Here is a 27,490-nt window from a genome sequence, read left to right as displayed (position 1 = left end):
GGCTAATGTAGTGTCTGTCAACAGCGCATCAACACGAGCATTGGCACATGCTGGACAGTCATAATGTTTGCTTCCAATGACGCTATTAACGCGATATCGATAGTACTTTTGCCTATCGATGCCTCTATCTCTCTATCTTTCTTTCTTTTGCCATCATAAGCACTATTATTGTTTGCTTGTTAAGAATGTAGAATAAATAAAATAAAACAAGCCGGCCTGTCACGCCCTCCCATTGGCTGCGGCCCCTCCACTGCCCGCCCATCCGTACTAGCGGATACCCTAGCGCCGTTACCGTACCGTACGGCCAGCGTCGAGCATGGGCCTTGTCTCTCTTTGATTCGGCGACAATGAACTTTGTTCTCCCGTTTGGGGCGTCTGCAGCTGCCGGTGGAGCGGCTGTTATACATGTGCTGTCGGAGCTGGAGGGGATTTTTCGTTAGGCTGGCTCTGGCTGTTCTGCTCTCTGTGTTTCTTCGTTTCTTTTTCATCCCTTCTTCCAGGTTCCTTATATCTGCAGGACATCAGATACTTCTTCATGTACTGAGTTGCACAGCATCTCATATCCCTTTCCTACCCTCAATTGAAGCCTGGATTGGCTAGACACAGCTAACATGGGAAGTTTCGGGTCCCAGACCAGCAACTACAACAGGCTGGTGACCGTCTTTGTGGCTATCGGGTCGATGGTGAGTCTTCCTCAATCTATCTGTCCTCTACCTACCAATCCTACCAGTCTAACTGTTTACCTTAGACCTACGGCTACTGCTCCTCCATCATCTCAAGCACAATCGGTCAGCCAGGATGGTATGCCTACTTTAATCTCCCCGGAAAGACCGAACCAGGCTACGACACAATCACAACCCCCGTTATCTCGACTGCAAATGGCGTCTTCAGTGCTGGAGGAGCGGTCGGGACGCTGCTCATGATGTGGTCGTGTGAATTCTTCGGCCGAAAGGCGAATATCCAGCTCGGCGCATTCTTTTCTCTGTTCGGGGGTGCGCTGCAGTCGGGTTCGAACTCGCTTGAGTATGTCTGCTGTCCATATTTTCGAAACTAGTCTAATATCAGTATAGAATGTTCCAAGCCGGTCGATTCATCTGCGGTCTCGGAATCGGTATCCTCGTCACCGTCTGCCCCATGTACCTGTCCGAAATGTCGAGTGCGTTCCGTCGCGGCTGGCTCGTCGGTCACCACGCCATCTTTCTTGTGTTCGGATATATGCTGGCCGGTTGGGTCGGGTACGCCTGTTACTATGCAAAAGGGTCATTGGCTGGGTTTGGCTGGCGATTCCCGCTTGCGCTGCAGTGTCTTCCCGCGCTGGTCTTACTCATTGGGTCGCCATGGCTGCCTCGCTCGCCGCGTTGGTTGATTTCCAAGGGCAAGCTTGACGAAGCGCAGCTTGTTCTGGAGAAGTTGCGACAGTCGCCTGATGACCCCGGGAATCTGGTTGCGAAGGAGGAGTTCTTTCAGACGAAGGAGCAAATTCGGCTGGAGGCGGAGAGATTGGCGACGTACGGGAATGTGTGGATGGCGGTTTTCAAGAGGAAGACGTATCGGAAGAGAATGGCGATTGGGTTTTTGACTCAGTGGGGAGCGGAGTTTGGTGGGCCTTTGATCATTGTGAGTTGTTCTGCTTGAGATATGGTCTGGTGCTAATAAGTCTAGAATAACTATGCGGTTATTCTGTACGGTAATCTAGGCATGGAGGGTGGTATGCCATTGCTTTTGAGTGCGATTTGGTTGACGACAGCTGGTGAGTTATCAAAAGTCTTGCATATTATTTATAATTGATACTAACGTTCCAGGCCTCATCTACAACCCCCTCGGTGCCTGGCTCCACGACAAAGTCAACTCCCGCCGTCGCATGTACATCACCGGTTTCGTTGGAATCATCATCACCACCTCGTGTCTGGCTGCCATGACTGCCGAGTACGCGGGTACCAAGAATCAAGTCGGAAACGGATTCGGCATCTTGTTTATGTATCTGTATTTGGCTTTCCAGGGGTGAGTCTACAGTCTGCGGAATTTGATACGATGCTGACTTTATCTTAGTACATTCTGCGATACGACCATGTACTTGTACGTTTCTGAAATATTCCCGACGGAGATTCGACCGATTGGAATGGGCTTTTCGCTTTTTGGACAGTTTGCTGGTGAGTTATCTTACTTCTTTATAAGTGATAGTAACTAACGTGCTGTACAGCCACTTTGATTCTCCTTCAAACCGCCCCAATGGGCTTCGCCAACGTGCAGTGGAAATACTACCTCGTCATCATCTGCTGGTCTGTTTTCTTCATCCCAGGTACGCATCTCCTCTACCCGCCATTTACATCCACTAACAAACCCAGTAATCTACTTCTTCTTCCCCGAAACCGCACGTCTCACCCTCGAGGAAATCGCAAAGAACTTTGGCGACGAAGTCGCTGTCCACGTCACCGATGCTACGGATGAGGAGAAAGCGAAGCTGGAACGTCATCTCGCTGATGGCTCTTCCACCGAGGGTCCTACGCAGGTGGCTGAATCACCTAATGTGGTTGGTGAGGAGACGCCGAAGAATGATCTACCTACGTCTATTTAGGCCATAGATGGATTGCTGGTTACTATATATATGTGGAGGAGGTTTGATTCTCCTGTTTGATGCTAATGTATAACTATTCTTGACTGGTCATTGCTACTATTTATTTCTGCTTCGGGGATAGATGGCTTTGGCATTTATACTGTACGGTTTGTTTGGGCTTGTTGATTGGAAGTTTTCATTTCATTCTTTTACTTTATGTGATTATTTTCTATGCTGTTATTCCCCCTTGTCACTGATGCTGATGTCTTTATATGAACTTTCTTTGAAGCGTGCTTGTTATAAATATAAATATCTCTCTGATAGATCGATCCATTTAGATCCCTATCCAACTTCCCTCCATTACTCTTCTCATCCTAAAAAGACTAAGTTAGAATGTAAAACATCCAAAATACAAGCGGAGATATTCCAGAATATCCGCGAATTTTCTCCGCTCCATGAATTTTGATGTCATTACTACCCACGTCTGCACCGTGGATGGGATTGATTTTCGAGAACCGAAACCAAAACCCATTCGTGTATATTAATTCGCTGTGATGCAAGATATACCCACATGGTTCGGTTATCTGGTATATAGCCTATATCGTAGTTTGATGGAATAGAAGTAAATTACTGTGTAGACAATAGGGTTTGTGGTTTACGTGATGGATATTGAAGGTCAGGACTATTTATATATTTGGTTTATGATCGCGAGGCATTAGACAATCCTATCCATCGTTCTTGTAATTGGTATGCAGCATTGGCATATATTCCACGTACGATGATTAAAGTATCGATCCCACCTCGTATTCATCAATAGACAAGCAATAATCGCCATAACTATCCCTCACCAACCATGGAAACCACCATCAACCCGGCAAATCTCATATCCAGTGATCGACAAACACTCCCCTCCTTCCCTTCCCTTCCCTCCATCTTGGCCTAAAGTGCAAAGCCCGACGAAAGCTAAAGCACAGGTACACACCGAGACAGAAATAGAAAGGAGTCGCGACCAGCTAGGTTCCAAAATTGAAATTTTGATTTTGTGAACATCCTTCTTTCTACAAGCTTTAGCTACGGCTGCAACATGGACTGTCCAATCTCCGCTTTGTGTTTTGGCTTCGGCCAAATCCCGAGAGGCGCCTTGGCCATGTTGGCTGGAATGTCACTGTGTACCCCTGTCATCATAATCCCCTCACGCGGAGATAGACCGCGCGCTGAGGGGGGGGGATAGGAGGCTCTAACTACTTTGCATAGTGCATAGTGCATAAGCTGAATTAGATGCGACTGATTTGTTTCGGGGTTGTTTGTGGGTTACTGGGTTGATCAATGCCATGCCAGTGTCTAATTGATCGAATAACGGCAATGGAAAACTTCGGTTCCATTCTGGCTGCGGTGAATGTGCCCGTCTCACGAGGAGGGGTTGATGCCATATTCGGATGCTGCAGGGTCAATCTGGCGGGGACCGTATGGCTATATTGAGCTGAAGTTATTGAGGGTAGTAGGTATCCTCCGTTGCGCTGATAACCTACCCTGATGCGCTGGCTGAGTTAATTCAGGGACTGAGTTTGTTAGTCTGACACTGACACGTATGTTGACGCTGGGTCTTCCGGTGGGAGTGCTCATCAGTCAACGGGCATATGGATGAGTGAGATCATCTAGACCTGCAATAGTTTCCACCAATATTGAGTTCTTGGTACTACGGTGATAAAGCTTTGCCCTGGACGATCATCCGGATGAAACACCACTCAAGGGCATAAGCCACGTATGCAAGCGAGGAGGTTGGACATACGTATGCTCAACGCTGCCATGAACCTTAAGCTTTGTCTGAATGCCGAGGGCGGATGAACCCTAGGCCTCTAGGCCAATAAGGTAGAAGTTTCCAGCAGTCAGACTCTAGCGGCAGAGGTTTGATTTTCGAGAACAGTTCAGACTTTGATCCATGGAAGTTAAACCTCCGAAACCACGGGTCTTGTAGTTTGCCAGTGTACGGAGTAACTCATGTTCCTCTCTCTCAGGAAGACGATGCGATTCCCATGATCTGCATGAGGGTGCGCAAATCATGCGGTTTTGGTTGTCAGAATTGACACGAGGACGCTGACAATCACGCACGGTCGCGGATCATCCACACATGGAGACGGGCGCCATGATTATGGGAGGTTAGCGGGCTTGTTGCCTTCAGGGGGTATTGGCCGGGGACTGGGCACTTGGCAAGCAGATAATGAGTAGGATCAAAGATGGCTGTGAGGACTCAGGAGCAGTGAAGAGGAGGGTCTATCCGACTTCCGACTCAACAGCCAATACCCCATCGTAATCTAATCCATCAGCCAAGGAAAAGAAATCCTCTCGAATGGCAGCACAGAGGGAAGAAACCCTTTTTAGCCAAGTCCAGGTGGGAAGTGCACATCAGGCCTGGTCACTTGGCAACTGAATAGCGAAAATTGTCTCCAGCCTCTCCTGGCCTTCTCTAGCCGCTGTGAATCCTGCGATCATCCTCATTTAGCATCATATTAATGGGGACGAGCAACTGGTCGGGACGAAATGGGCGGGCCGTGTGGGGGGAAATAGGAGTGGCGACCTGACGATGAGGGAGGAATTAGGAAATTCCCATGTGAAGAGGACGGTGAAGGGCGGAAAAAAGAGCAGATTTCAGACCTGGAGAAGGGTGAGTGATTTTCTGGAAGCAGATCTAAAGCTATACAGAGTAAGAGGCCGTGTGAGAGGGATGATGGGATGGGATCGGGGAGGAGTCGAAGGGGGGCAAAAACAGGAGGCCATGATCGCCCTTAGTGGTTGATCTGGCTGTCCACTAACCCTCGGTTAAATGTTGACCAGGAGCAGATAGTTAGCTAGCTGCTGAACTGAAGGAATGCGAATACTGGTCGATAGAGTCATCTGTCATAATCATGATTTAATCGTCCAGCGTGGGCGACTTCGTCTGGCTGAACACCAAATGATCGCTGGATTTGCCCCAGTGCGACTCCATAATAATCCGCCCGAAAACCTGCCGACCGGCGAATCCGCAATTTTTAGTTTTTCGCTGTTCAACGAAAAGAAAAAAAAAAGACTCAAAGAGAGACAGAAGGAAAGGGAAGACAAATACAAATAGTGCCCCACCATAAATTATTATTATTATTATTATTATTATTACTATTACTATTATTACTATTATTCTGTTGCTGCTGTGAATTGTTTCGCTGTTTTCTTTTCCGATCGCTGATCGACAGTCTGGTTCATCCTCCGCCCTCGTGGGTATTTCGATCCACGCTCTTCTGCTGCTCGGCTCCGTTCGACCTCAATCCATTCCTTTTTCTTTTTCTTCCCTCTTGCCGTCATTCTTTCTCTTCTTTCACTCTTTTCATCTTTCCAATCCCTCTCTATCTCTGGCATCGGTTTCAATGTCCGTCTTGCCTGCTTAACCTTCATGTCTCTACCCCACACTCCTTCCAGTGATTCCCATCCCGTCTCCCCATGGAGATTCGCACGGTCGTCTGCGCGCCAGTAAATCCTCCCTCCTCTTCTTCCGCCCCCTCTTCCGCTCAACCAGCTGCTCCTCCCTCTGCTCCTGCTGCTCCCGAACCAAAGAAGCGCGTGCGGCGATGGCATCACCGCGGGTTTACCGGGTGTTCCACCTGCCGCCGACGCCATGTCCGCTGCGATGAAGCCTCCCCCTCGTGCAAGAATTGCACTCGCTTAGGACTCGAATGTGATGGAACGCAAGGCCGGATGACGTTTAAGGTGTACGGGCCATCGCAAAATCAGCAGGAACCCGCGTCCAAAGCTCCCAAAAAACGTGGCAAGAAATCCGAACAGCCTCCCGCGACGCCCAAAACCGTTATCAAAAAAGAGGAGGCCGCAGATGAGGATGAAGGGTACGATTCGCTCGTGGTGTCGCCCACTACGGTTTCCGGTTCGCCGCCGACGAAATTTCGCTTTCAGGAACCGCTCTCTCCGGCTCAGATGATGTCTACGTCGTTAACGTGTGTTGATGGCCGCTATTATACGCATTTCATTGACCAAGTCGCCACCCTCCTTCTCATCTACGATAATTCTACCAATGTTAATCCCTACCGACGATATTTCCCCGAAATGGCACATTCCTCGCCCTCAATGGCCAACGCTATGCAGGCACTCGGCGCATTGCATTTATCAAACACATCCCGAGGACAGCAGCGTATCACGCACTTTCAACACGCCATGGGCAAGTATGGCGAGGTTGTCAAGTCCTTCCGAACACGATACACCGATCCCGCACAACTAGGAGTGTCGGACTTTGCCACTTGCTTATTATTATCCCTTTTCGAGGTATGTATCTGAATATTGCGATTTGTGCCACTTGACTAACAAATTAGATGATGGATTCCCAAAACCACAACTGGGCCGTTCACCTTAAAGGAGCTCGCGAAATTTATCGGATTATCTTTCCCTCAGCCGAGGGCGAAGCCAAAGGTGCTGCCGAAAATGACCACCCTCTCCGACATTTCCTCGTTTCTCTTCTTTCCTATCTCGATGTTGCGGGCGCATGTGCTACAAGTGATGGCACGGTTGTCGAAGGCAGCTACTGGAGGTCTCTCAGTGGTGGCTGGGAGTATAACATGGGTATACCGAGTCTCAGCTCAGAAAAACCCGAAAACGACAGCCTTTTAGTTGAACTCCGACAGACCTGGTCTCTATTGATGGAGATTCAAGCATCGATCAGCGCATTTGGAAAGGCCAAGCAGCAGCCCTGGATGTCGTATCAGCAGCACGACATGGTCTATGGCAGTCTTTTAAGTCGTTTGGTCAAATGGCGAGCCAATGCACCCGAATGTATTCAAATTCTGGGTGGATTGGATGATGAGAGCCTTTCAAAATACCCGTACCCGGACGTGCTGGAATACGCGGGATGTATCGAGTCATATGAAAAAGCCACGACCATCTATCTACACAAAGTGGCGGCGGCGGGACGTCCTGATCGGCAAACCGAGGGGCCTTTACTCCAGATGCTCGCTTCACGGATTCTCGCACTGATCCACAAGTGTGCCAACGATGTTGGACAGTTGGCTTTTCTGTGGCCTCTATATACTGCGGGCCGGGTGACACGAGATCCCAACCAGCAGGGCTATGTGCGACAGACCATGACATCCCTGCAACGATACGGGTTCAAGGTAAGGTTTCTTGGCGAGGAATCTGGAATATTTGCTAATGGTAACAGAATGTCGACAGAGGTCTGGAAGATCTGGAGAAAGTATGGTTCAAACGACGTGCATTCCCCGAAGGATGGGTTGATACGATGGACGAACTCCGGTCGGCTGTTCTCATTCCTTAATCGATCACTCTACGCTTGAACGATTCATCTATACCATATACTCGACATACTGGCAGCGCCGGGGCTGGACCCTTCGATGTCACTGGGACATCTAATATTATATAGTTTACAAAAGCCTGGATATGTTACCACGGAACTAATGGGCATATCCAGGCTGTTATTTAGTCTGGGAAGGATTAGGATGCACATATTACCGTGATTATTTGCATATAGATAATAGACTACCATTACCTGCTTCTTCATGATTCTCACTTCTGATAGCCCAACACTAGATGATTTCATGGCCAGGCTCAATATGACATCAGGATCAACAGTTCCCATCATACTATACACTTGATGGGGCATGTTGTGCATCGATCCTGAGCACGCGGTCAGTTTCCGAAAGCAGACGACACCTGAGGCATCACAGTGGGTAAAATCTTGAGTCTAGACAATCCCACTTAGAAATCAACGAATCAACCAACACCGCAGAAGAACAAGATGCTAACAGAACGAATATCCCTAATTCTCCTAGCCCTGCTACTGAGTACGTATGAAGCCCTACTAACTAGTAGGGAATACGAAGCAATGGGTCCTCGACTGTCAATAATAATCGCATCCCCACCGACCGCAAATTTTCCCACTGGCCCACTCCACCGCTGCAGGTGATGGTTTCATTATGAGTTCAAAGCGGATCAACCCAGTGGCCTGACCGGACTACTATCCAGGGCTGAACGAGTTATCCAGTGAGCTCAGCTGAGCAGGCAAAAGCGACGCAAGGAACAAGAACAAATCAGCAACGCCTCGTGGGGTTTCGCGAAATAAACTCCTCGATGCCAAGTTTGGACGATGGCCTTTTTCTTCTTTGCGACCCACGGACAACCCGACCGACATCCACTGCGGATGATGAGTTCACCGTTATCCAGTCACTAGAGGTACGGACCAGACAGCTCCGGATTCGATATCCATTGCTTTTTGGCTTTTGGCTTTTGGATTCTGCTAATAGGATTGTTGTTCTTGATCAGATTAGGAATTATTCGTTGTTCTGGTCGGGAATCGCTTTGTTTCTTCCACGCTGAAACCCCTCGCACGGGCGCATCTCTCATACACGCCATCAGAAGGAATCCTGGTGGGGAGGGCAGGATTCAAGACAGGTTCAGCGTCTCCTCCGACGGGGTTATCAAACTTAATCAATCCGTTGAGAGAAGGATCGGCCTTTTTCGTTTTTTTTTTTTCTTTCTCTTTTTTCCCTTCCTTTTTTTTGTGTTTGGGATTTTGGATTTTTGGGTTCTTCTCTGTCGTTGGAACGTCAGCGATCTTGTCAAATTCTAAACGATCGTCAGTCTGGTCTGGTCTGCTGCAGACGATGGCTCCAGTATCTGAGCAGCATCCCGAACTCCTTGTCGACCATAATCCGCTGCAGGTCGATGGGGAAGGGGAGGACATTAGAAGCGAAACAGAGAGCAAGGATGATGCGGCTTTACTGGTGCGTGTTATTATTTTCGATGTCGATATTGGCACTGATATTGATATGGGGTTTCTTTTCTTATCATGATGCATGCTAACCGTGTTTCAACAGAAAACTATGGGCTATAAGCCAGTAAGTCGCGAAATGACCGAGGCATGAAGGAATTAACGGCTTACGCAGTGCAGGTCCTGCATCGAACCTATTCGTTAATCGAGAACTTCTCGACCACTTTTGGTAAGCTGCGCTACTAAAAAAAGGTTCCAGTTATGCTTTTTCTTTGTTCCAGAATTCTAATCTGTTGATCGACAGCCGCTCTGTACTTTGTCGGTGGAGTGCGTGTCACTTTCAGTACCGGTATTGCAGCGGGAGGTAACTTGGCCTACTGGTAAGTTGGATGTAGATTCCATGCGATTGCTTGCATTGCTATCGGAAGCTCACTGTTGCCAAGGACGAGTTACTTGGTCACCGTCGTGTTCACCTTCATCACTGCTGCTGTCGTTGCCGAAGTATGCTCTGCCTCGCCGTCGGCGGGTTCCATCTATCTGTGGGCTGCTGAAGCTGGTGGTCCTCGATTTGGAAGACTGCTTGGGTTCATTGTCGCGTGGTGGAGTACCACGGCCTGGACGACTTTCTGTGCTAGCAACACTCAGTCTGCGGCTAACTATATGCTCTCGGTAAGAGGATAGATTCTCGTGTCCAATGTTCATGGCTGATATGATGTAGGAATTGACCGTGTTTAATGTCGACTTCCCTCAAGACACAACCAGCGTCAAGTTCCGTGCTGTGCAATGGATTGTTACTGAGATCCTGCTGGCACTGGCCGCTTTGCTGAATTTCATGCCGCGTATGTAGTCCTCGATTTCCATTGCTTGGGTATTGGCTGACTTGCCACAGCAAAATATTTCAAATGGGTCTTTTACTTCTCGTCCGCGATCGTCATGCTGGACTTTATCCTGAATGTCATCTGGCTTCCCATCGGCACGGCCAACACTTGGGGATTCCGGACTGCGGAAGAAGCTTTCATGTCGACGTATAATGGTACCGGTGCTCCGCCTGGTTGGAACTGGTGTTTGTCCTACCTCGCGACGGCTGGTATTCTGATCGGATTCGATGCCTCTGGTCATGTCGCTGAAGAGACCAAGAATGCTTCTGTCACGGCGGCTCGTGGTATCTTTTGGAGTACGGTTGCGAGTGGGATCGGAGGGTTTGCTACCATCATTCTCTTCTTGTTTTGTGCGGTATGTTAGCTGGTGGTTGGTTTGTTGTGCATCTGCTGATTTCTTCCAGCCCGATCCAGACACGCTCTTTTCGTTCGGCTCGCCTCAACCGTTTGTTCCTCTCTATGCCGTTGTGCTTGGAAAGGGTGGTCACATTTTCATGAACATTATTTGTGTCGTCGCACTGTGGCTGGTAAGTTTCATTTTCTGTTCTGTAAATACTTCAGCTAACCATTCAGAACACGGCCATCGCAATCATCGCTGCTTCTCGCTTAGTCTTCGCAGTCGCCCGTGATGGAGTCCTCCCCTTCTCGGGCTGGGTATCCAAGGTGAACAACGGCCAGCCTCGGAACGCCGTCATTGTGGTCTGGGCCGTTGGTGCCATCATCACCTGCACTCTTCTGCCCTCCGACGTGGCTTTCACTTCCCTCGTCTCTGCCGCCGGTGTACCCAGTGCAGCCGCGTATGGCGTGATCTGCCTAGCTCGACTCCTCTGCACCCCGAAACGATTCCCCAAACCACAATGGAGTCTTGGGCGCTGGAGCAAGCCGTTCCAGTTCATTGGCGTCTTCTGGAACGGATGGGTTGTTGCCATCTTATTCTCTCCTTACGAGTGGCCGGTCACCGGAGCGAACTTGAACTGTATGTCCTTTTCTCTTGTTTAATCATTTGGTGACATGACTAACGATATTAGATGCCCCGATTATCATGGCGTCTGTGACTATCTTCGCTTTGATTTCGTACTTTGTGATGCCTGAGGAGAACTGGCTGCCGAAGAACCGCATTTCGCATTTCATTGACAGCAAGGGAGCTGCACAGGAGACGGTGAATGAGGTTAGTCCGTCCGAAGGAGAGGCTACTGGTGGTGCATCGCACAGTTGATGAAGGTGTGGAGATTTGATAGATTCGTCACCCTTTATAATAGAAGTACCCTTAATATGTAGCATATAAAGATAGAGCCAGTGGTTTTTTGATCATTTTGGCACTGTCGTTTGGAACGAAGGATATACCCAGAGATAGTGTTGAGGGGAATTAAATGAGAACGCGAGTTCAATTGGTTTCATGTTGCATCGTTTGGTGTTGGGTTGCAGTAAGTAATCGATGCTGTGTTACCAACGGAGAATTATCGATAGACATTATCAGCTTGATAAACTGGTGGCATAAATTATGCGAGATAGAATACAAGAATGTTAAATTAAAAATAAAATAATATAAAAAGTGGAAAAGCCACGTCCTGATGCTGATCCATGGGCCAAGATCGCCATCTTCTCCATGATTTTCTCCCCCGCGTTTTCCCCCTCATCCACTCTTCCACTTGGCAGGAGACATCTCATCCAGCTATCATCGATCCGGAAGAAGATCGACCCATCTGCCTTGCTTCCATCCCCCAGTCTGTACTTTTGCGGTCTTATAACTTTATATTGCATGGCATGCATGGTTTCCTCTTCCAAGCGACTGCCGAACCCCCTCCTCCCTTGCTGAGTCTGTGGCCGGTTAAACGTCCATTCCCCTCATCCAGAGCCAGCTAGCAGGGTTGCACTGTCTGCTCTTACTCACCATCTGTCACTGCGCTGTTCTTCGCTTCTTCCCTCTTTCTTGTCCCCCTCTTTTTGCTTCTTTGTTTCTACACCCTCTGTCATCTGCTTCTGATGTGGTACAGACATTCCTCCTGCCCATGTGGGATTCCTGAGAATTCGTGGGCGCGAAGCGAAGGACTTAAACATTCTTGTTCTTCTTTCGCTCTAAGTGCTTCTGTACTAACCCAGGTTAAACAATGAATGTATCATTGTCCCTGCGGTCGGCGCTGGGGCCGTGTCGAGCGGTTTCCAGCGTTCGCGCAGGGAGGTCACTTCTCCCTCTGAAACACTCTGGTATGCTCGATCTCTCAGGCCTCTCCAACCATGCTAATAGCTCTTCCACAAACCAGTCACTCAAGCCCGTCACCTTCCATATCTAGCTTCCCATCCACACGGCCATCGCGAACTACCCTCCCTCCCACAATGGTCCCCAATCACCAAGCGAACAGCAACGACTTCATCCTCCCCCGAACCACCCGTCCCAGTCCTTCCTTACTCCGCATTAACCGTCGGCGTACCCCGCGAGACATACCCCAACGAACGCCGCGTAGCAATAACACCCCAGAATGTCGCCGTGCTTCTCAAGAAAGGCTTCTCGCGTGTTCTCGTCGAACGAGGCGCAGGGGAACAAGCACAGCTGCTCGACCCCGCATACGAACAAGCCGGTGCTACCCTGGTTACTCGAGAAACGATATATTCGGAGAGTAACATTGTCCTGAAAGTCCGTGGTCCGAGAATGGAAGGTCCCGTGAATGAGATGGAGGGTCTCCGTCAGGGCACGACTGTGATTTCGTTCTTGTATCCGGCGCAGAATAGAAGGCTTGTTGAGGGACTTGCTGAGCGCGGTGTTACGGCGTTCGCTATGGATATGATTCCGAGGATTTCGAGGGCTCAGACTTTTGATGCGCTTAGGTATGTTGCATACACTCTAGCGGGAATGTGGGTGTATTAACTTGTGCAGCTCTATGGCCAATATTGCTGGGTATAAGGCTGTTTTGGAGGCGTCGAATCATTTTGGTCGTTTCTTGACTGGTCAGGTTACTGCTGCTGGGTAAGTTGAGATATGCATTCCTAATGCGCATTTTGCTAATATTTTTTGTTATTTAGAAAGGTTCGCTATTCATTTTGCTCAGGTTGGAACTACTGCTTATAATGATAATTCCAGATCCCTCCCGCCAAAGTGCTGGTTATTGGAGCCGGTGTAGCTGGTTTGAGTGCTATTGCTTCGGTATGTATCAGAGTTCATCTGACTTGCTATTTTTCACCAACATTTTGTTTCTAGGCCCGTCGTCTAGGCGCCATCGTCCGTGGCTTTGATACTCGTTCTGCAGCTCGCGAGCAGGTCCAATCTCTCGGTGCCGAATTCATCGAGGTAGACATCCAGGAAGATGGCTCCGGTCAGGGAGGCTACGCCAAAGAAATGTCCAAGGAGTTCATTGATGCCGAGATGAAGCTTTTTATGGAACAGTGCCGTGAAGTGGACATTGTGATTACGACTGCTTTAATCCCGGGAAAGCCTGCGCCTAAGCTCATTACCAAGGAGGTGAATATTGCTTTTATGAATCTTGTGTCATGGTGTTGATATTCTCTAGATGATTGCTGCGATGAAACCTGGTTCTGTCATTGTCGACCTTGCGGCCGAGGCTGGCGGTAATTGCGAAGCAACTGTGCCTGGGCAACTGTCCACCCACAACGATGTCACTGTTATTGGTTTGTTCAGTCAAGTACAATGGTCTATCATATAGGAACTGACAAATTCCAGGATATACGGATCTCCCGTCTCGTCTGCCTACTCAATCATCTACATTGTATTCCAACAATATCACCAAGTACCTCCTATCCATGGCACCTCAAGACAAGTCTTTCGGGGTAAACCTGTCTGATGAAGTCGTCCGTGGTTCCATCGTCACACATAATGGAGAAATTCTACCCCCGGCACCCCGACCCGCACCTCCACCAGCACCAAAGCCAGCCGTTCCAACCGGTGCAGCAGCAAAGGAAGAAGCAAAACTAGCTCTAACGCCGTGGCAGAAGGCTACCCGCGATGTGACGAGCGTGACTGCCGGTATGGGATCTGCTCTTGCCTTGGGCAAAGCTACTAGCCCATTGTTCATGGGTAATATGCTTACCTTTGGGCTTGCGGGTTTGGTGGGATATCGTGCTGTATGGGGTGTTGCGCCAGCTCTTCACTCTCCGCTGATGAGTGTTACCAACGCTATCTCCGGTGGGCTTAGTCCATCTCCAATCAACAATTGATTAGGCTGACGTGCTTTTTAATTCTAGGTATGGTCGGTATTGGTGGTTTCTTCATCATGGGTGGAGGATATCTGCCCAGCACAATCCCAGAGGCTCTCGGAGCGGTATCGGTACTTTTGGCATTTGGAAACATCTCTGGAGGATTCGTGATCACCAAACGCATGCTGGACATGTTTAAACGTGGGTATTACTCCATATCCATCAGGTATATCTGCTAAATACGTAATACAGGCGCAACTGATCCTCCGGAATACCCATGGTTGTATGCTATCCCGGCTGCTCTGTTTGGCGGTGGCTTCGCCGTTGCTGCTAGTACCGGAATGGCTGGGCTGGTTCAAGCAGGGTACCTTGTCAGTAGTCTATTGTGTATTGGTGAGCATTTCACAAAAGGCTGGTTTTTATTCTGCTAAACACGTGGATCAGGATCGATCTCCGGCCTTGCCTCGCAGCAAACAGCTCGACGGGGAAACATCCTGGGCATACTAGGAGTCGGGTCTGGAATTATCGCTTCTCTCGCGGCTGCAGGGTTTTCTCCTGAAGTGTTGACTCAATTCGGCGTAGTTGCCGGTATTGGTTCACTCGTCGGTAGGTGTGCATTTGTCTTATCTTCTAGGATAGTTCTGATATCCGTGTAGGAGCTGTGATCGGCCGTCGGATTACTGCAACTGATCTTCCTCAAACTGTCGCTGCTCTTCACTCGGTTGTGGGACTTGCTGCTGTCTTCACCAGTATTGGTAGTGTGCTTACTGAAGTTGCCGACATCTCGACATTGCATATGGTGACGGGATATCTGGGTGTTCTCATCGGTGAGCTGAGAAGGCATCCGTTTACATAGCAAAGCTAACAAAGCAGGTGGTATCACATTCACAGGCTCTGTCGTGGCCTTTAGGAAACTCGCAGGTCGGATGTCCTCCAAGCCTAAGGTCATCCCCGGAAAACACGTCGTCAATTCAACCCTACTCGGAACAAACATGGCGACTATGGGCGCATTCCTTACCATGGCCCCTGGTTCTCCAGCAATTGCGGCGACATGTCTAGGGGCAAGTACTGCCCTAAGCTTTTTGAAGGGTTACACGACGACTGCAGCTATTGGTGGGGCTGATATGCGTGAGTGCATTCTATCCCGGCGTCGAATTTATCTGACTCGATATAGCTGTTGTCATTACGGTTCTAAATGCCTATTCTGGATTTGCCTTGGTTGCCGAGGGACTGATGCTCGACAATCCTCTCCTTACCAGCGTCGGCTCTTTGATCGGCGTTAGCGGCTCAATTCTATCATACATCATGGTGAGTACCTAATCCTCATTCTGGGAGATGTAAACTAATCGCAGCAGTGCGTCGCTATGAATCGGTCTCTAACCAACGTCCTATTTGGAGGAGTCGCAGCTCCACAAGGAGTCCAGAAGAAAGTCGAAGGCGAAGTCAAGCAAGTAACAATCGACGATACAGTTGATGCATTATCAAATGCAGAAAACGTCATCATCGTACGCATAACCTCCTATAAACGGAAGAAATACATCCAACTAACGACATCCTCTAGATCGTCGGTTACGGAATGGCCGTTGCAAAGGCTCAGTACGCCCTAGCTGAAATAACAACCATGTTGCGTGCTAGAGGCGTCAATGTTCGATTCGCCATTCACCCCGTTGCAGGAAGAATGCCTGGACAATGTAATGTTCTTCTCGCTGAGGCTTCAGTTCCGTATGATGGTAAGTCCATCTCCTAAATACTCAATTTATATCTCATCAAGCTAACCAAATCACTTCAAGTCGTCCTGGAAATGGACGAAATCAACGACGACTTCCCCGACACAGACGTCACTCTCGTCATTGGCGCAAATGATACAGTCAACCCCAGTGCCCTTGAGCCAGACTCTTCCATCTCAGGCATGCCTGTCCTCCACGCGTGGAAGAGTAAGGAAGTAATCGTCATGAAGCGTGGGATGTCAAGTGGATATGGTATGTGATAATATCACTAAAAACACACTATCATCAGTTATGCTAACTATTCTCACAGCTGACGTCGAAAACCCAATGTTCTTCATGCCCGGAACGAGAATGTTGTTCGGCGATGCCAAGACCTCTTGTGATGGTAAGTTCTGTCGCGTCAACAAGTAGTTGGGAGTTCGAGGCTAATATTCCTTTGCGTCCAGCTATCAAATCTGGCTTGGAAGGTCGTAAATAGAGAAATAGTTTGAAGATCTCGTTTTGCATCGTTGATTTTATGCCCCTTTTATTTGCCGTTGAAGTTTTAAGGCTGGACTGTCCCACCTTCTATAGTTCAATCGATTCGACATCAATGCAGCAATGGAGTTGAACTGGAATATCTATAGTGTTAGGTAGAAGATACGTTTAGCTCATCCAGTCATCACATCATTTTTCTACGGTTGTTTGATGCTTCACCCTTCCGGTATCCAGCATTGCATATTTCATCCATATGGTTAGGAATAAACAAGAAAAAGTGAGGACTATAATCACAGCCTGTTGGGAAACCTCCCAGGACCTCATGTCATTAAGATAACAATAAAACAGGTATCAATATATGACATGTATAAGTGAAAAAGAAGATGAAATGAAATGAGTATAGAACACACGCCCACCACTTTGTACAATTCCCAAAAAGAAAATATCAAGAAAATAAATAAAAGTATACGCCCCCATCGCAAATCATGCTAGGAAAAATCATGAAAAAGACAGACAAAGTATTTCCCACATATTTCAGTTCACTCAACCCCATAAAGGCGGGTGAATGTACTCTGCCGCCCGGTCGAGAATATTCGGGATAGTCCATTCACCGCTTGTCGAGCTTTCTGGTGTTGGAGGGGGCAAGGAACTGATACTGGGAGTCATGGAGGAGCTCACTGGGGGGGCTAGGTTGTTCATTGTTGTCGAGCTGACGGCTGTGTTCATGTATGGTGACGCCGCGGTGCTGCTGGGGAATCGGGCGCCCTGGTTGCTGAATGCAAATTCGAGTTTCTCTAGCGCACGGAGGGTCTTTGTCAGGGGCTTGGCCCATTGGGTTTGTGTGTCGGCTACCACTGCCGGGGATGTGGCGTTCATCGCGGCCGGGCTGGTACCCGTGGAAGGGATCATGTTGAAGGCGGCGGCTTGGTCTGATGGCATGGTGGACATGCCTGGGGCCGGGGTTGTCATGGCGGCTGCGGATGTGTCGCTGCTTTCAAAGGCGCACTCTATGTTGGCACGCTCGGCGATGATCATTTTTAGTTGTTGGAGTAGGGTCCAGAAACGTGGCTCTGATTTGGATTCTTCAACTACGGCCAGGAGGAATATCGAGCTGATTGCTCGTTGTAAAGCGATCCAGGAACGCGCTGCGTGCGAGCTGACGCTGTGCATTTCGACGTATGCCTCTACTGTCGTCATCAGGTTGCTAACGCAGTCAGCACGCATACTGACAATCGTGGGATCGTTGAGATCGGCTGAAGACTTGAGCGCTGGCCGGCAGAGCTCGGACGAAAAGTAGGATGAGTGTAGTTTCAAGACGACCAGCTCGAGGTACTCCGTCGATGTGACACAGTATTTGCGATCACGCAAGTAAGGCTTTGCTTCGATCATGATCTGCTGGATTCTATCCTTGTATGTTTGGATGGTCTTGGAGCTCATTTGCGAGTGGGGACTGAGCATCCGGCCACGGACAACGTCCAGAGCCAAGGCAATGACCCGGCAGAGGGTCTCGAAATAAGTGAGTTCGCCGGGTTTCGACCCTTCCAGATAGGCAATTTCGGGTTGGCTGACTGCCGTTGTCGACGGTCTATCATAAGACAGAGAGAAATGGCTATCTTGCCACGCCATGGACCACCTGTCGAGCATTAGCCTCTCAACCTCCCACTCAGATTAAATCAGGGAAATCGTACCAGACATGGCGTCTACGGTATCGTTCCGTAGCCGAAAATCGACTTGATTCGACATGCAAACCAAGTGCCAAACCCATTCGAAGCGTCATACCTATGTTTGTTAGACACATACTTAGAGTAGTGAACTGTCGTACGTACCAAGCAAAACGTAAGATATGCCTGGATTCATGTTGTATGACAATACGTTTCCAATAACTAGGAGTGTCTGGATGGCTTCGATGGTAGGTTGAGATAAGAAGTTCGTCATCCGCAAGCATTGATACGAGCAGCACACTATTTCAATCAGTAAACTTACCATCGCAGTTTGAAAAATAAAAACATACCATAGACTTGAGAAGTCAATTCTCTTTCCTTGCTGGGCAAATCAGACGATTGACAACCAGAAGCCAGCACGGCAAACAGTAAGCCCAAATAGGCTATTGTCACGCCGAATGGTCTTTGTGCTGAGTCGGCGTCTGCTCGGTACATTCCTCCCATAGATGCTCGACTCTGCAACAAAAGATCAAGATTCATTTCAAATTGGTTGACGTCCTCGAGAACCGGATAAATCGCTCCTGCGATATCTCGGTAGTAAACGAAGAACCTATCGCAATATCAGCACACTATTGCTCCGCACAAAAATGAAAGAGAAACGGACTCCTTGCACTGCTGGTCTATTGGAAGAGCGCTGCAGACTGCACTGACGTCAAAAGTCGACATGTCCGACGACCACAAATCGACAAATGGGTACGTCGCAGACTCATTATCAAGACCCAACTTTGGCAGTATGCCGCCCTCCAACAAGGCCTGTAGCTGGTCGGACCCAGACTTATTGTTCAATATATATGCGAGCACAGATCGTGACCCCAGATGAACAGTTCCTTCTCCCAGAGTATTGGCAGCATGGATACCTTCGCGCTCAGGGGATGCGCCCTTGGACCGGCTACTTGCATCACCGCTCTGCACGCTGCCTGTTTCCACTGCAGAGCCAGTTCCCTCTTCAGCTTTATCCAACCCAACACGCAAGGTGGAAATAGTCTTCTCCATTTCCTTCAGTCTGTTTCGGACATTATCCCATTCATCTCGAGCAATCGACACGCGAGCACCAGGCCCAGGCCCAGACCCAAGGCCAAGCCCATTATTTCGACTCATGCCCGGCTCCTGCTTCATCCGTATCGGCTGTTCACCATTAGGTGCCGTCGCTGCCAGATTCTCCGCTCCGCCAGAGGCAGCAACCCCGTCAACGGGGCTTTCGCGAAACGACTGCGAAGTCGAAGCAGCAGCCATGGTGCGCTTTTTCGCGGGACGCTCGTAGGAACAAAGGTTGGCATGGTCGCGCTTCACACACCCGTCGCATGGAAGGTTCCGATCGCATTTGACCTTTCGCGCATGGCACGGATAGCAGGCCTTGGGTTCCCGCGCTTTTCGTTTGGTGCGGATGATCGCGTCGACTTGGGATTGCGGGAGTTCGGAGATGGACCTGGATGCCGCCGTCCCATCGGAGCCGGCTACGGGCGGCGAAAACGACATGGGCGATTGATATGGAGACGTCATGAGGTTATACTGTGGGTAAAATGTCGTGTATCGTAGATTCCCTTATATAGGAATCGGGGTGGTTAACCTTAAGGGTTCGCAGTTAACTAATGAGATCGGAGAACATGGAGACGGGAAGTCGGATGCGGTGCGGAGGCGGCTCGACAACTGGTGCCCTTACAGCGAGGATAGAAGCATATGCATCTCTCCATCAATTATCACGCTGAAGCAACGTCACAAACAGTCGAATTTTATGGTGTTTTGCTTGCGCTGGATCTCGATTGCTTGAAAAGCTCCGGACAGTCGCAGAAACTCGGATACGGTGACTAAGCAAGGTAAGTCATCAGCACGTGACTCGGAGCGGGGCAGCCGCATTCGGAATGCGGAAGCCCTAAGCCCTAATTTGATATGACGTAACCATATTTATACTTCTGTTAATTATGGTAAGCAGGCAGTAAGTAGGGAAACGTGGAAAGGACAAGTACAGATGATGATTTAGACACTTTGAAGCTTCAAATCATAGTGGTAATTATGTATGATTATTTTTCTATTAATCTATGGATATAAATGGACATATTCTATCCGCAAATGCAATGCTGGTCATAATCGCCTCATAACTCCCAGCCTTTTTTCATAGCCGTGCAAAAATAAATCATGAACTTGAAACAAAGAAAACAAATATACAGGATATTAGTATATTATACAATATTCGCATTAATCAGACAGCCGTCCCGTTGTTGGTGATTTTAAACCTTCTCCCCCTTCTCTTCATCGTCGCTGAAGGCAAAGCGGGAGAACCGGCGGATGGACGCTCCCTTGAAGTAGAAGACGTAGGGGATAGCACAGCAAGCCAGGGCAAGGAATGCAAGCAATGAGCTTGCCCATTGATAGCCGAGTCGGTCGTACATCTGTTCAGTGAAGAGGACTGTTGATGCACCCCACATTGATCGCAGGAATGTCTTTGCAGCAAGGGCAGATGCTGCTTGGTGTTGATAAGTATCCACTACAGAAATGTCAGCAAATGCCACATCATGTATGAGATTGAATAGAGAGGTTGAAGAGGAACGTACCAAGGTAGTTGTTTGCCGAGTTATAGAGGAAAATAAAGCCGAATCCAACTGGCCAGCCTCCAATAGCAGGGCCGAACCAGTGAAGCCTCGGGTAGGATGTCCAGGCAAAGATAAACAAACCAACTGGAATAAACCAGCAGGACCACATCATTGGGATCAATCGCATTTCAGCTGGAGGCTTTCCACCGAACTTGGCTGAGATCTTGAGATAATGGTTGTTGACGAAAGGGGCACAAGCGGCGCTCATCACGACACCAATAGCGAGAGGGATGAACATAAGACCGGTGGAACCAGCACTCCATCCTTTTCCAGCTTGGTATACAATTGGGTACCTATTGGTATCAAGTTAATACCACATCTCAATGCACTGTATGGGAATGGTTGACTTACGCGACGAAGAACATGTACAGCAAACCATAGAGAACCGACATGTAGAGAGCAATGAACAGAACAATGGGTTCCAGAAACAGGAGTTGGAATGGTCGAAGGAGAACGAGTCGGAGTTTATCACCGAGAGGGCGGGGATCGAGCTCAGTTTCAGTCACATATTTGGAGTCGTTCTCGGATTTCCTTAGCTTTTCTGCCCTTCTCTTCAGAAGGGTTGGTGCGTATGTCTCGGGAACAGTGAGAGTGATCAAGCACCAAGCCACGCCGGCCAAAATCAGCTGCAGCCAGTAGAGCCATCTCCAACCGCAAGCATCACCGAGAAAACCACCAGCAAGAGGACCAATTGCCGGGCCAATGAAAGGTGCAGCAGAAAAGGCGGCCATCGGGACACCTCTTTCTTCGTTCTTCCACAGGTCGGCCAAGGTGCCACCAACCAAGGTCATTGGAGCACTGAATGCAATACCGTCGATCAATCGGCAAACGATGAGAGTCCCGATGTTCTTGGCCACAGCACAAGGGATGACGAAGATAACCGCCACGCCAAGAGTAATACCATAAACTAGTCTGCGTCCAACCATTTCAGACATAGGAGCAAAGACCATAGGACCTGGGATCGATTAGCAGGGAACTTAGGGGCTGTTTGAAGATGCTAACATACCAACACCAAAACCGATGACAAATACTGTGACTGGAATTAATGTAACCTCCCTGGAGACAAGAAAGTCCTCGGCAACACCTTCAAGGTCGGCTGTGATGACACTGCTGCAAAATGCAACGACGAAACAGGTAAAGGCCACAACCATGGTACAGTACCATTTGAATGCCTTTGACCAGTTCTTTGGATTCTCGGGATCATCAATCGTGAAGGTCACCAGCTTCCAGTCTTCCATCTTACCAGTGGCCGAAGATCGAACTGGCTTGATGATCTCCCCCGCAGCCGTCTCAGTGGTGTACTCTTCCAGGTTGGCATCGTTGGTAACTTGGCGGTAAGGTAGGTCAAGGGGATCAGTCTGCCCGGGCGGGGAACCAGCAGAGAAGGTCCTCGAGGCATTGGGGAGCGAGCTATCGTGGTTGTTTGTCGCCTGCATCTTTGGTATCTAGGCACGGAAGACGATTGTTGATACAACTTGTGTTGAAAAGAACCCAATCCCTGGAGGGTCCCAGCTGGTTCTTATAGCCCAACATCCTTTCTGCTGGATACATCATTAAGGTTGGGCCCGTGGGTAAGACAGGATAATGCGGCATGCTGTTTAGAGATATCAAGCTGATAACATCGAAATGAAGATGCGAAACATGGCAATGACGGCATCGCGGCCCGGGTCTCCTTCGGCGGTTGTTCGGTTGCCTTATATGGTAGGTGTCACGCTAACCGCATATGGTAATATGTCTCGAAAAGCTCCAGCTGCTTAACGCAACTTCTTTTGTCTCATTTGTAGAATGCTCGTTTTTGTCGTTGAAAGAGGTTAAGGGGTACTACTGCTCCACTCTCTTGTATGACTGTGCAATCTGTGCTTGTGAATGGTTTCTTCGGAAACACGCACTTTCAGTTGCATCTACAGTAGCATTCTGTCATTCTGAAGGCTTATTCAAAGGATTATTGAAAGCTGAATCCATTCCAGCTAATATGATGACAGCTAAATTAGGTCAAATTAGCATACTAAGACTAATATAGACTTAGATCTTATTAAGTAACTTTAAAGGATATACTAGATGGAGTACTAAATAGGTTAGTCTAAAGAGCTCCTTCATTTATAAGATATTATTATAAGAGTAAGACTAAAAGGTATCCTATAGTAACTTAGGTTAATTAATTATAAAGAATTAAATACATGTATGTGAATGAGTGGCCTTATATATCCTGTCCTTCCTATTTTTCTGTGGGACGCGTCCCATCCTATGATAGGAAAGGTCCTACAGTAGAGCAGGTCATATCCGCCGATAGGTCCTTGCGCGCCTATCGTACGGCTCCTCCTTTCCTGATTGAAAACAGTGTAGCAAGCATCAGTCACAAAACACAACAGCAATTCAGGACGCGAAACTTGAGCCTTACTCAAAATGGCTGTATCCAACCTCTAGGGCCTTATCTAGCTCTTCAGGGCCTGGCTATACATTGGCATTCCTCTAGTATCTGTACCTCCGGAATACGCCTTGCCTCAGGCGTATGTCGGTTCAAGAAGTTTCCAGGGAATTTTTTTTCCCCCTTAGTCATGACCAGACCGAGGGCTTCTTTCTGATCCACTCAGAGTTGTTCTTCTCAACCTCATCGACCAACCAAGTTGCAATATCTGCTCTTTGGGTTTTTATCACCCAACCATCCTTTCCGACATATCCAACTTTAGGTGTTTGCGGTGCACCATTGCTCAAGAACCCCAACCGGAAGATAGTCCAATCCAATCCATCTTTCGTAGCCTCTGTTTCAAAGATCTTCCCAACGCCGACGATCTCCTTATAGACAGAATTGGCAATTATCCGAATCAAAGCGACACCTAAGAAAGCGATGATTGAGAATCCGTCATGCTCATCAGGAATACTCGAAGTACCCATTGCAAGGATTCGTTTGACTTCCCATCGCTTCATTAAGGAAAAAATCAACTGATAGGCGTCTGTAAAGGGGTTGCCAGCAACATTCCCAGTACTAGGGCCAAGTAGTGATACGATGGCATCTTGGCCTTCGACTGCTTTGGATAATGCTTCTGCCTCGGTCAGGTCCCCACGAATTATCTGTATAGAATATGTTCAGCAAGTGCATACTATCCAGGGACAGCTAACTTACTCTGACGTTTGGGTTACTGGAAATACTCGCGGGGAGTTTAGAAGGATTGCGAGCGTATATAGTGACGGTATGATTATGTTCCAATGCTGTGTGAACTGTCAAGATACCCGTGGGGCCTGTAGCACCCAGAATGAGAATCTTCTTGCAATTTCTTCCAGACATGCTGAGATGATAGCGTTAAGAGAGCAGGATGAGGAGAAAGGGCACCTTGCTTATATAGGCCCCAGACTCCTGATTCTAAGATTTGTAACATCCGCTGGTATACAGCGGCATTCTAAAATGCCCGAGTCTTGACACAACAGCACCCGCTCAAAGCCCCGCACATGTCCGCTTAACCCCCCGCTCGCAGACCGCTTCAAGCTCCGCTCAGGTCCGCACCTTCTAACTTCGCATCCGCATCACAGCTTTATTCCGAGAATGGCTCCGCAGTGGTAGCTTTGCCAATAACGATGCAATTAGGGCCAGGAAAAAGTACGGCTAAAAGGTCCTGTCTGCGGTGCAGAAGCCAAAAGCGAAGATGCGACAGAGCGTTCCCCAAATGCTCGCTTTGCATGCGGTAAAAAAACCCAACCCTTTCCCCAGCACTGCATCGCATATTGCATAAGACTCACGTGTTGCAGTCTTCAGCAGGATTGCAAGTATGTCGGATCAACGCCACCTGGGTCTACGAGGGACTTGTCAGAACCCAAGCCTGGACTTGCAGCCGGTCTGGCACCCCAGGATGTAAAGGCAGACATCGAAAATAATCTATCTGGTTTCAGTCCAGCAGAAATTGCCGCCAACTACCTCTCACAATTACATCCATGGTTTCCAATAATTTCAGAATCGAAGATATCCAATGGTATTTCAACCACATGGAAAGACGCTACGGTGGAACGCACCCTTTTGTATTTCACTATGCTTCTTTTGATTTCCGAGCCCGAAGGTGAACAAGATAACGAGATCCTTTCTCCAAAGTTACAGTTGGCCTACCTCTTTTGTAAACGCTGGACTGTGTTATTGGAAGCGGCCGGGTCGAACTCTTTAGACCTGATACGCTCGAGACTTGTTCTTACCTTGTTCGAAGTTGGGCATGGCTTATATCCAGCCGCTCACATCTCATTCGGTGCTGTTCTTGGGGCTGTGGAAGCATTCAATGATCACAGTGAGTACAACGCCTCTATAACGAGTTCTTCCGATGAAGGAATAGAGGAAGAATATGTGGTCACTAGCGCACTCGCGATCATCGATAGGTTGGTCATAGCCATTGACTGTTCTTCAAGCTGTACAGTTTGATTATAGATTGCAGCAGATTACGAGAGCTCTAACATTCAATCAAGATTCATGACAGCTGAGAAAAAGCAAGGGCCTTCGCTCACAAGAGGAAAAGCGCTGTTCTGCCGACTTTCTCCAGTCTACCCACATTCTACCATCGCTCGATCTAGTTCGAATCAAGCATTCTCACGACCATTCGAAGCATCATCCTTGATGGAGAAAGTTCAAATCGCTCTGAATGAGCCGACTAGGCGGCAGTCATTTAATATAGAGGAAATGGCGGTCATTGTGCAAACATTAAAATCATTCGAGGCAGTTCTGTTACAAGAGATACCAGAAAAGGGAGCACTCTACTCTGGTGCCCTTGTCCTTTGTGAAATGTGAGCTCTTCCTATTACGTTTTATCATCACATTAACGATCATTAGAGGGCTCGTTCATGCATACGATGCCGGTACAAAAGTAGATCCCAGCGACGTTGATACGACTCATTGCCGAGCAGGAGCACGGAATGCCCTAGATCGTTTACTCGAGGCCAAATTGACAATGGCTCAACCGTATCTAGAGGGGGACGAAGATATTGATTTCAAGATTCTTCCACCATTCTTGACATATCTGGTATACAAATGTGCAGCCACGGTGACCGAAAGGCTTCGCGTTGGCGATGAGTCTCTATTTAATTTTAAGGTTTTGAAATGTCTCAGAGATTTTCTGGCACTATTAAGTCAAAGATGGCTTGCAGGCAGTAAGTCTTCCTAAGAGAATATTGGGTGATCCAGTGCTAAATAGGAGCAGGACGATACTTGAGGCTGCTTGATGAAGATACCACCCCTCGCATGATGAAATCGATACAATGAGTACAGGCAAAAATTAGGATTCAATTTCACTTGCTGTACTTCTAGGGGGCTAATCATGACGTGGACTGTTGATGCCATACTAGACAGGAAACCAAGTTACAAGTAAATTTTTATTCTTATTCTTATTTTATTTTATTATTTTTTTTTATATATATATAATTTACTTGCTGGATAAGGATTGATCATCTCGAGCTGGTCCTGACTGCCGGGTTAGCCCATATGGATGGGTCGCTTGAGCTCTGATATTATAGAGCACAAGTAACAAAGCATGGATGATTGATATGGAGCATGATTGAGGGCAGCAAAAATGAGAGATTTCCTTGCCCCTTTCGCCACTCGAATTTGCAACGGCATAGTCAGTGGGTTCGATATATTCAATCACTATCGATGAAAGCAATGAATCCCGTCAAATTTCATCATCCTACAGAAAATTTCTCAATTTACTTCTTGGCAAATAAAGTTGACGATCAAATAGTCTGGATCATTTCAGCTGCGGAATGAGGTCGGAGCGTATTACCCGATATGGCAAGATCCCTCGCCCTCATCATTCCTGTTCCTGCCGTTGCTGCAGCCACATCCATGTTTGATTTTGAGCTCTAGAATTTGCCAAGAAGCCAAAATTCCGTTTGAAGGTGCTTGTGGATGTTTGGTCTCGTATGATAGGCCATTATTTGTTGGTGGGTGGTAAATGTGTCAGTTGACCTTGCTGATCTACTGAAGTGCGCAACTGTCAGTCAATTTATATCAACAACATATCAACCATCCACTTTACACATCGTGTCTCAATTAAAAGGTAAGCATAGCGGAGTCAAAAAATGGCTTTGAGAACGATATATGTCAATTATGTCCTCCCTGTGGTATACAATTCTGGTTGGAGACTAGGAAACTGGACAAAATTTCGCCATCAAATATATATCGTCCTTGGGCCATCCGATACAGAGGGGATATCCTCTGAAGGAATCACTTTGAATTCTCAGTATACACCAGCACTACCCAGGTAACATCGAAATGATTATTCTTCAATAATGTACTCTATGAGCAGAAAATATTTTTCTGAAAAGTCGAAACATCAAAATCTCGGTGTCTGAGAAATAGAAAGGGATGAGTTCTTCCGAGTCCTCACGTGACTGATAACAAAATCGATAAGCCGGATGCGGACTAGCGCGGGGTGCGTTTTCCCGCTCCGCCAAAAAAGAACCGCCGCCCATATTTTTACGCCACGGCGACGAACGAGCAGCAGCAGCAGCAGCAGCAGCAGTTTGTTCGACTGACCGGTTCAAGGTGTGTCTCAGACACGCCGATTCCTTTCTGGACAAGAGCCGAACCGTTGGCTTCTTTGAAATCTCGTGATCCAATCCTATACCCCTCCTCCCCCTCTTGACTCATTCTCTCCGATCTCCCCACCGAAGAAA

General features: G+C 48.2%; 8 protein-coding genes across 8 annotated transcripts; 5 read left to right on the top strand and 3 right to left on the bottom strand.

The window, feature by feature from the left end:
* Window positions 1-368: 368 nt before the first annotated feature.
* ASPWEDRAFT_137388 (putative MFS sugar transporter) lies at window positions 369-2,913 on the top strand. The gene is made up of 8 exons (XM_040829364.1): window positions 369-683; window positions 749-1,023; window positions 1,071-1,617; window positions 1,663-1,750; window positions 1,803-2,001; window positions 2,050-2,150; window positions 2,201-2,299; window positions 2,346-2,913. Exons 1-8 carry the CDS (start codon window positions 612-614, stop codon window positions 2,573-2,575), a joined length of 1,611 nt encoding a protein of 536 aa, XP_040686550.1. The 5' UTR covers window positions 369-611; the 3' UTR covers window positions 2,576-2,913.
* A 3,109-nt stretch (window positions 2,914-6,022) lies between these two features.
* ASPWEDRAFT_159136 (uncharacterized protein) lies at window positions 6,023-8,101 on the top strand (the record flags this gene model as incomplete). Its single annotated transcript, XM_040829761.1, has 3 exons — window positions 6,023-6,856; window positions 6,904-7,698; window positions 7,746-8,101. 3 exons carry the CDS (start codon window positions 6,023-6,025, stop codon window positions 7,857-7,859), a joined length of 1,743 nt encoding a protein of 580 aa, XP_040686549.1. The 3' UTR covers window positions 7,860-8,101.
* Window positions 8,102-9,204: 1,103 nt separating this feature from the next.
* ASPWEDRAFT_52983 (putative amino acid permease) lies at window positions 9,205-11,405 on the top strand (the record flags this gene model as incomplete). Its single annotated transcript, XM_040837811.1, has 10 exons — window positions 9,205-9,324; window positions 9,418-9,438; window positions 9,492-9,540; window positions 9,616-9,691; window positions 9,755-9,980; window positions 10,030-10,150; window positions 10,201-10,544; window positions 10,594-10,716; window positions 10,763-11,165; window positions 11,218-11,405. The coding sequence occupies 10 exons, from the start codon at window positions 9,205-9,207 to the stop codon at window positions 11,403-11,405; spliced, it is 1,671 nt and encodes a 556-aa protein (XP_040686548.1).
* An 892-nt stretch (window positions 11,406-12,297) lies between these two features.
* ASPWEDRAFT_52982 (putative nicotinamide nucleotide transhydrogenase) lies at window positions 12,298-16,540 on the top strand (the record flags this gene model as incomplete). The annotated part of the gene is made up of 19 exons (XM_040837809.1): window positions 12,298-12,394; window positions 12,451-13,012; window positions 13,062-13,151; window positions 13,208-13,211; window positions 13,266-13,328; window positions 13,383-13,643; window positions 13,693-13,810; window positions 13,863-14,324; window positions 14,384-14,536; window positions 14,588-14,728; window positions 14,780-14,941; window positions 14,992-15,162; window positions 15,209-15,463; window positions 15,510-15,643; window positions 15,691-15,840; window positions 15,897-16,065; window positions 16,126-16,314; window positions 16,373-16,447; window positions 16,509-16,540. 19 exons carry the CDS (start codon window positions 12,298-12,300, stop codon window positions 16,538-16,540), a joined length of 3,288 nt encoding a protein of 1,095 aa, XP_040686547.1.
* Window positions 16,541-17,082: 542 nt separating this feature from the next.
* ASPWEDRAFT_185335 (putative C6 transcription factor) lies at window positions 17,083-20,019 on the bottom strand (the record flags this gene model as incomplete). Its single annotated transcript, XM_040832077.1, has 5 exons — window positions 18,865-20,019; window positions 18,551-18,810; window positions 18,366-18,500; window positions 18,228-18,318; window positions 17,083-18,172 (listed from the first exon to the last, which is right to left on the bottom strand). Exons 1-5 carry the CDS (start codon window positions 19,758-19,760, stop codon window positions 17,083-17,085), a joined length of 2,472 nt encoding a protein of 823 aa, XP_040686546.1. The 5' UTR covers window positions 19,761-20,019.
* A 245-nt stretch (window positions 20,020-20,264) lies between these two features.
* Window positions 20,265-22,418, bottom strand: ASPWEDRAFT_137376 (MFS transporter). The gene is made up of 4 exons (XM_040829363.1): window positions 21,855-22,418; window positions 21,200-21,803; window positions 20,810-21,141; window positions 20,265-20,742 (listed from the first exon to the last, which is right to left on the bottom strand). The coding sequence occupies exons 1-4, from the start codon at window positions 22,282-22,284 to the stop codon at window positions 20,486-20,488; spliced, it is 1,623 nt and encodes a 540-aa protein (XP_040686545.1). The 5' UTR covers window positions 22,285-22,418; the 3' UTR covers window positions 20,265-20,485.
* Window positions 22,419-22,983: 565 nt separating this feature from the next.
* ASPWEDRAFT_137373 (NAD(P)-dependent oxidoreductase) lies at window positions 22,984-24,247 on the bottom strand. The gene is made up of 2 exons (XM_040829362.1): window positions 23,970-24,247; window positions 22,984-23,917 (listed from the first exon to the last, which is right to left on the bottom strand). The coding sequence occupies exons 1-2, from the start codon at window positions 24,129-24,131 to the stop codon at window positions 23,402-23,404; spliced, it is 678 nt and encodes a 225-aa protein (XP_040686544.1). The 5' UTR covers window positions 24,132-24,247; the 3' UTR covers window positions 22,984-23,401.
* Window positions 24,248-24,348: 101 nt separating this feature from the next.
* Window positions 24,349-26,486, top strand: ASPWEDRAFT_42903 (uncharacterized protein). The gene is made up of 5 exons (XM_040835893.1): window positions 24,349-24,525; window positions 24,590-25,201; window positions 25,289-25,603; window positions 25,650-25,966; window positions 26,017-26,486. Exons 1-5 carry the CDS (start codon window positions 24,419-24,421, stop codon window positions 26,076-26,078), a joined length of 1,413 nt encoding a protein of 470 aa, XP_040686543.1. The 5' UTR covers window positions 24,349-24,418; the 3' UTR covers window positions 26,079-26,486.
* Window positions 26,487-27,490: the final 1,004 nt, after the last annotated feature.

The sequence above is a fragment of the Aspergillus wentii genome (assembly GCF_001890725.1).
Source record: "Aspergillus wentii DTO 134E9 unplaced genomic scaffold ASPWEscaffold_6, whole genome shotgun sequence".
Lineage (NCBI taxonomy): Eukaryota > Fungi > Ascomycota > Eurotiomycetes > Eurotiales > Aspergillaceae > Aspergillus > Aspergillus wentii.
The sequence above is the reverse complement of the archived record's forward strand: the minus strand, read 5'-3'. Positions and strand labels throughout refer to the sequence as shown.

Bases quoted from the DNA above. Each gene is read 5' to 3' on its own strand.
- ASPWEDRAFT_137373 (XM_040829362.1), bottom strand. From the start codon at position 24,131: ATGTCTGGAAGAAATTGCAAGAAGATTCTCATTCTGGGTGCTACAGGC. The intron at 23,918-23,969 runs GTAAGTTAGCTG...TATTCTATACAG, and splicing joins CCAGTAACCCAAACGTCAGA to ATAATTCGTGGGGACCTGAC.
- ASPWEDRAFT_42903 (XM_040835893.1), top strand. From the start codon at position 24,419: ATGCAATTAGGGCCAGGAAAAAGTACGGCTAAAAGGTCCTGTCTGCGG. The intron at 25,604-25,649 runs GTGAGCTCTTCC...AACGATCATTAG, and splicing joins GCCCTTGTCCTTTGTGAAAT to AGGGCTCGTTCATGCATACG. The intron at 25,967-26,016 runs GTAAGTCTTCCT...AAATAGGAGCAG, and splicing joins TCAAAGATGGCTTGCAGGCA to GACGATACTTGAGGCTGCTT.
- ASPWEDRAFT_137388 (XM_040829364.1), top strand. From the start codon at position 612: ATGGGAAGTTTCGGGTCCCAGACCAGCAACTACAACAGGCTGGTGACC. The intron at 1,024-1,070 runs GTATGTCTGCTG...ATATCAGTATAG, and splicing joins TCGGGTTCGAACTCGCTTGA to AATGTTCCAAGCCGGTCGAT. The intron at 2,002-2,049 runs GTGAGTCTACAG...ACTTTATCTTAG, and splicing joins CTGTATTTGGCTTTCCAGGG to TACATTCTGCGATACGACCA.
- ASPWEDRAFT_137376 (XM_040829363.1), bottom strand. From the start codon at position 22,284: ATGCAGGCGACAAACAACCACGATAGCTCGCTCCCCAATGCCTCGAGG. The intron at 21,804-21,854 runs GTATGTTAGCAT...AATCGATCCCAG, and splicing joins TGTCATCGGTTTTGGTGTTG to GTCCTATGGTCTTTGCTCCT. The intron at 21,142-21,199 runs GTAAGTCAACCA...TGATACCAATAG, and splicing joins CTGTACATGTTCTTCGTCGC to GTACCCAATTGTATACCAAG.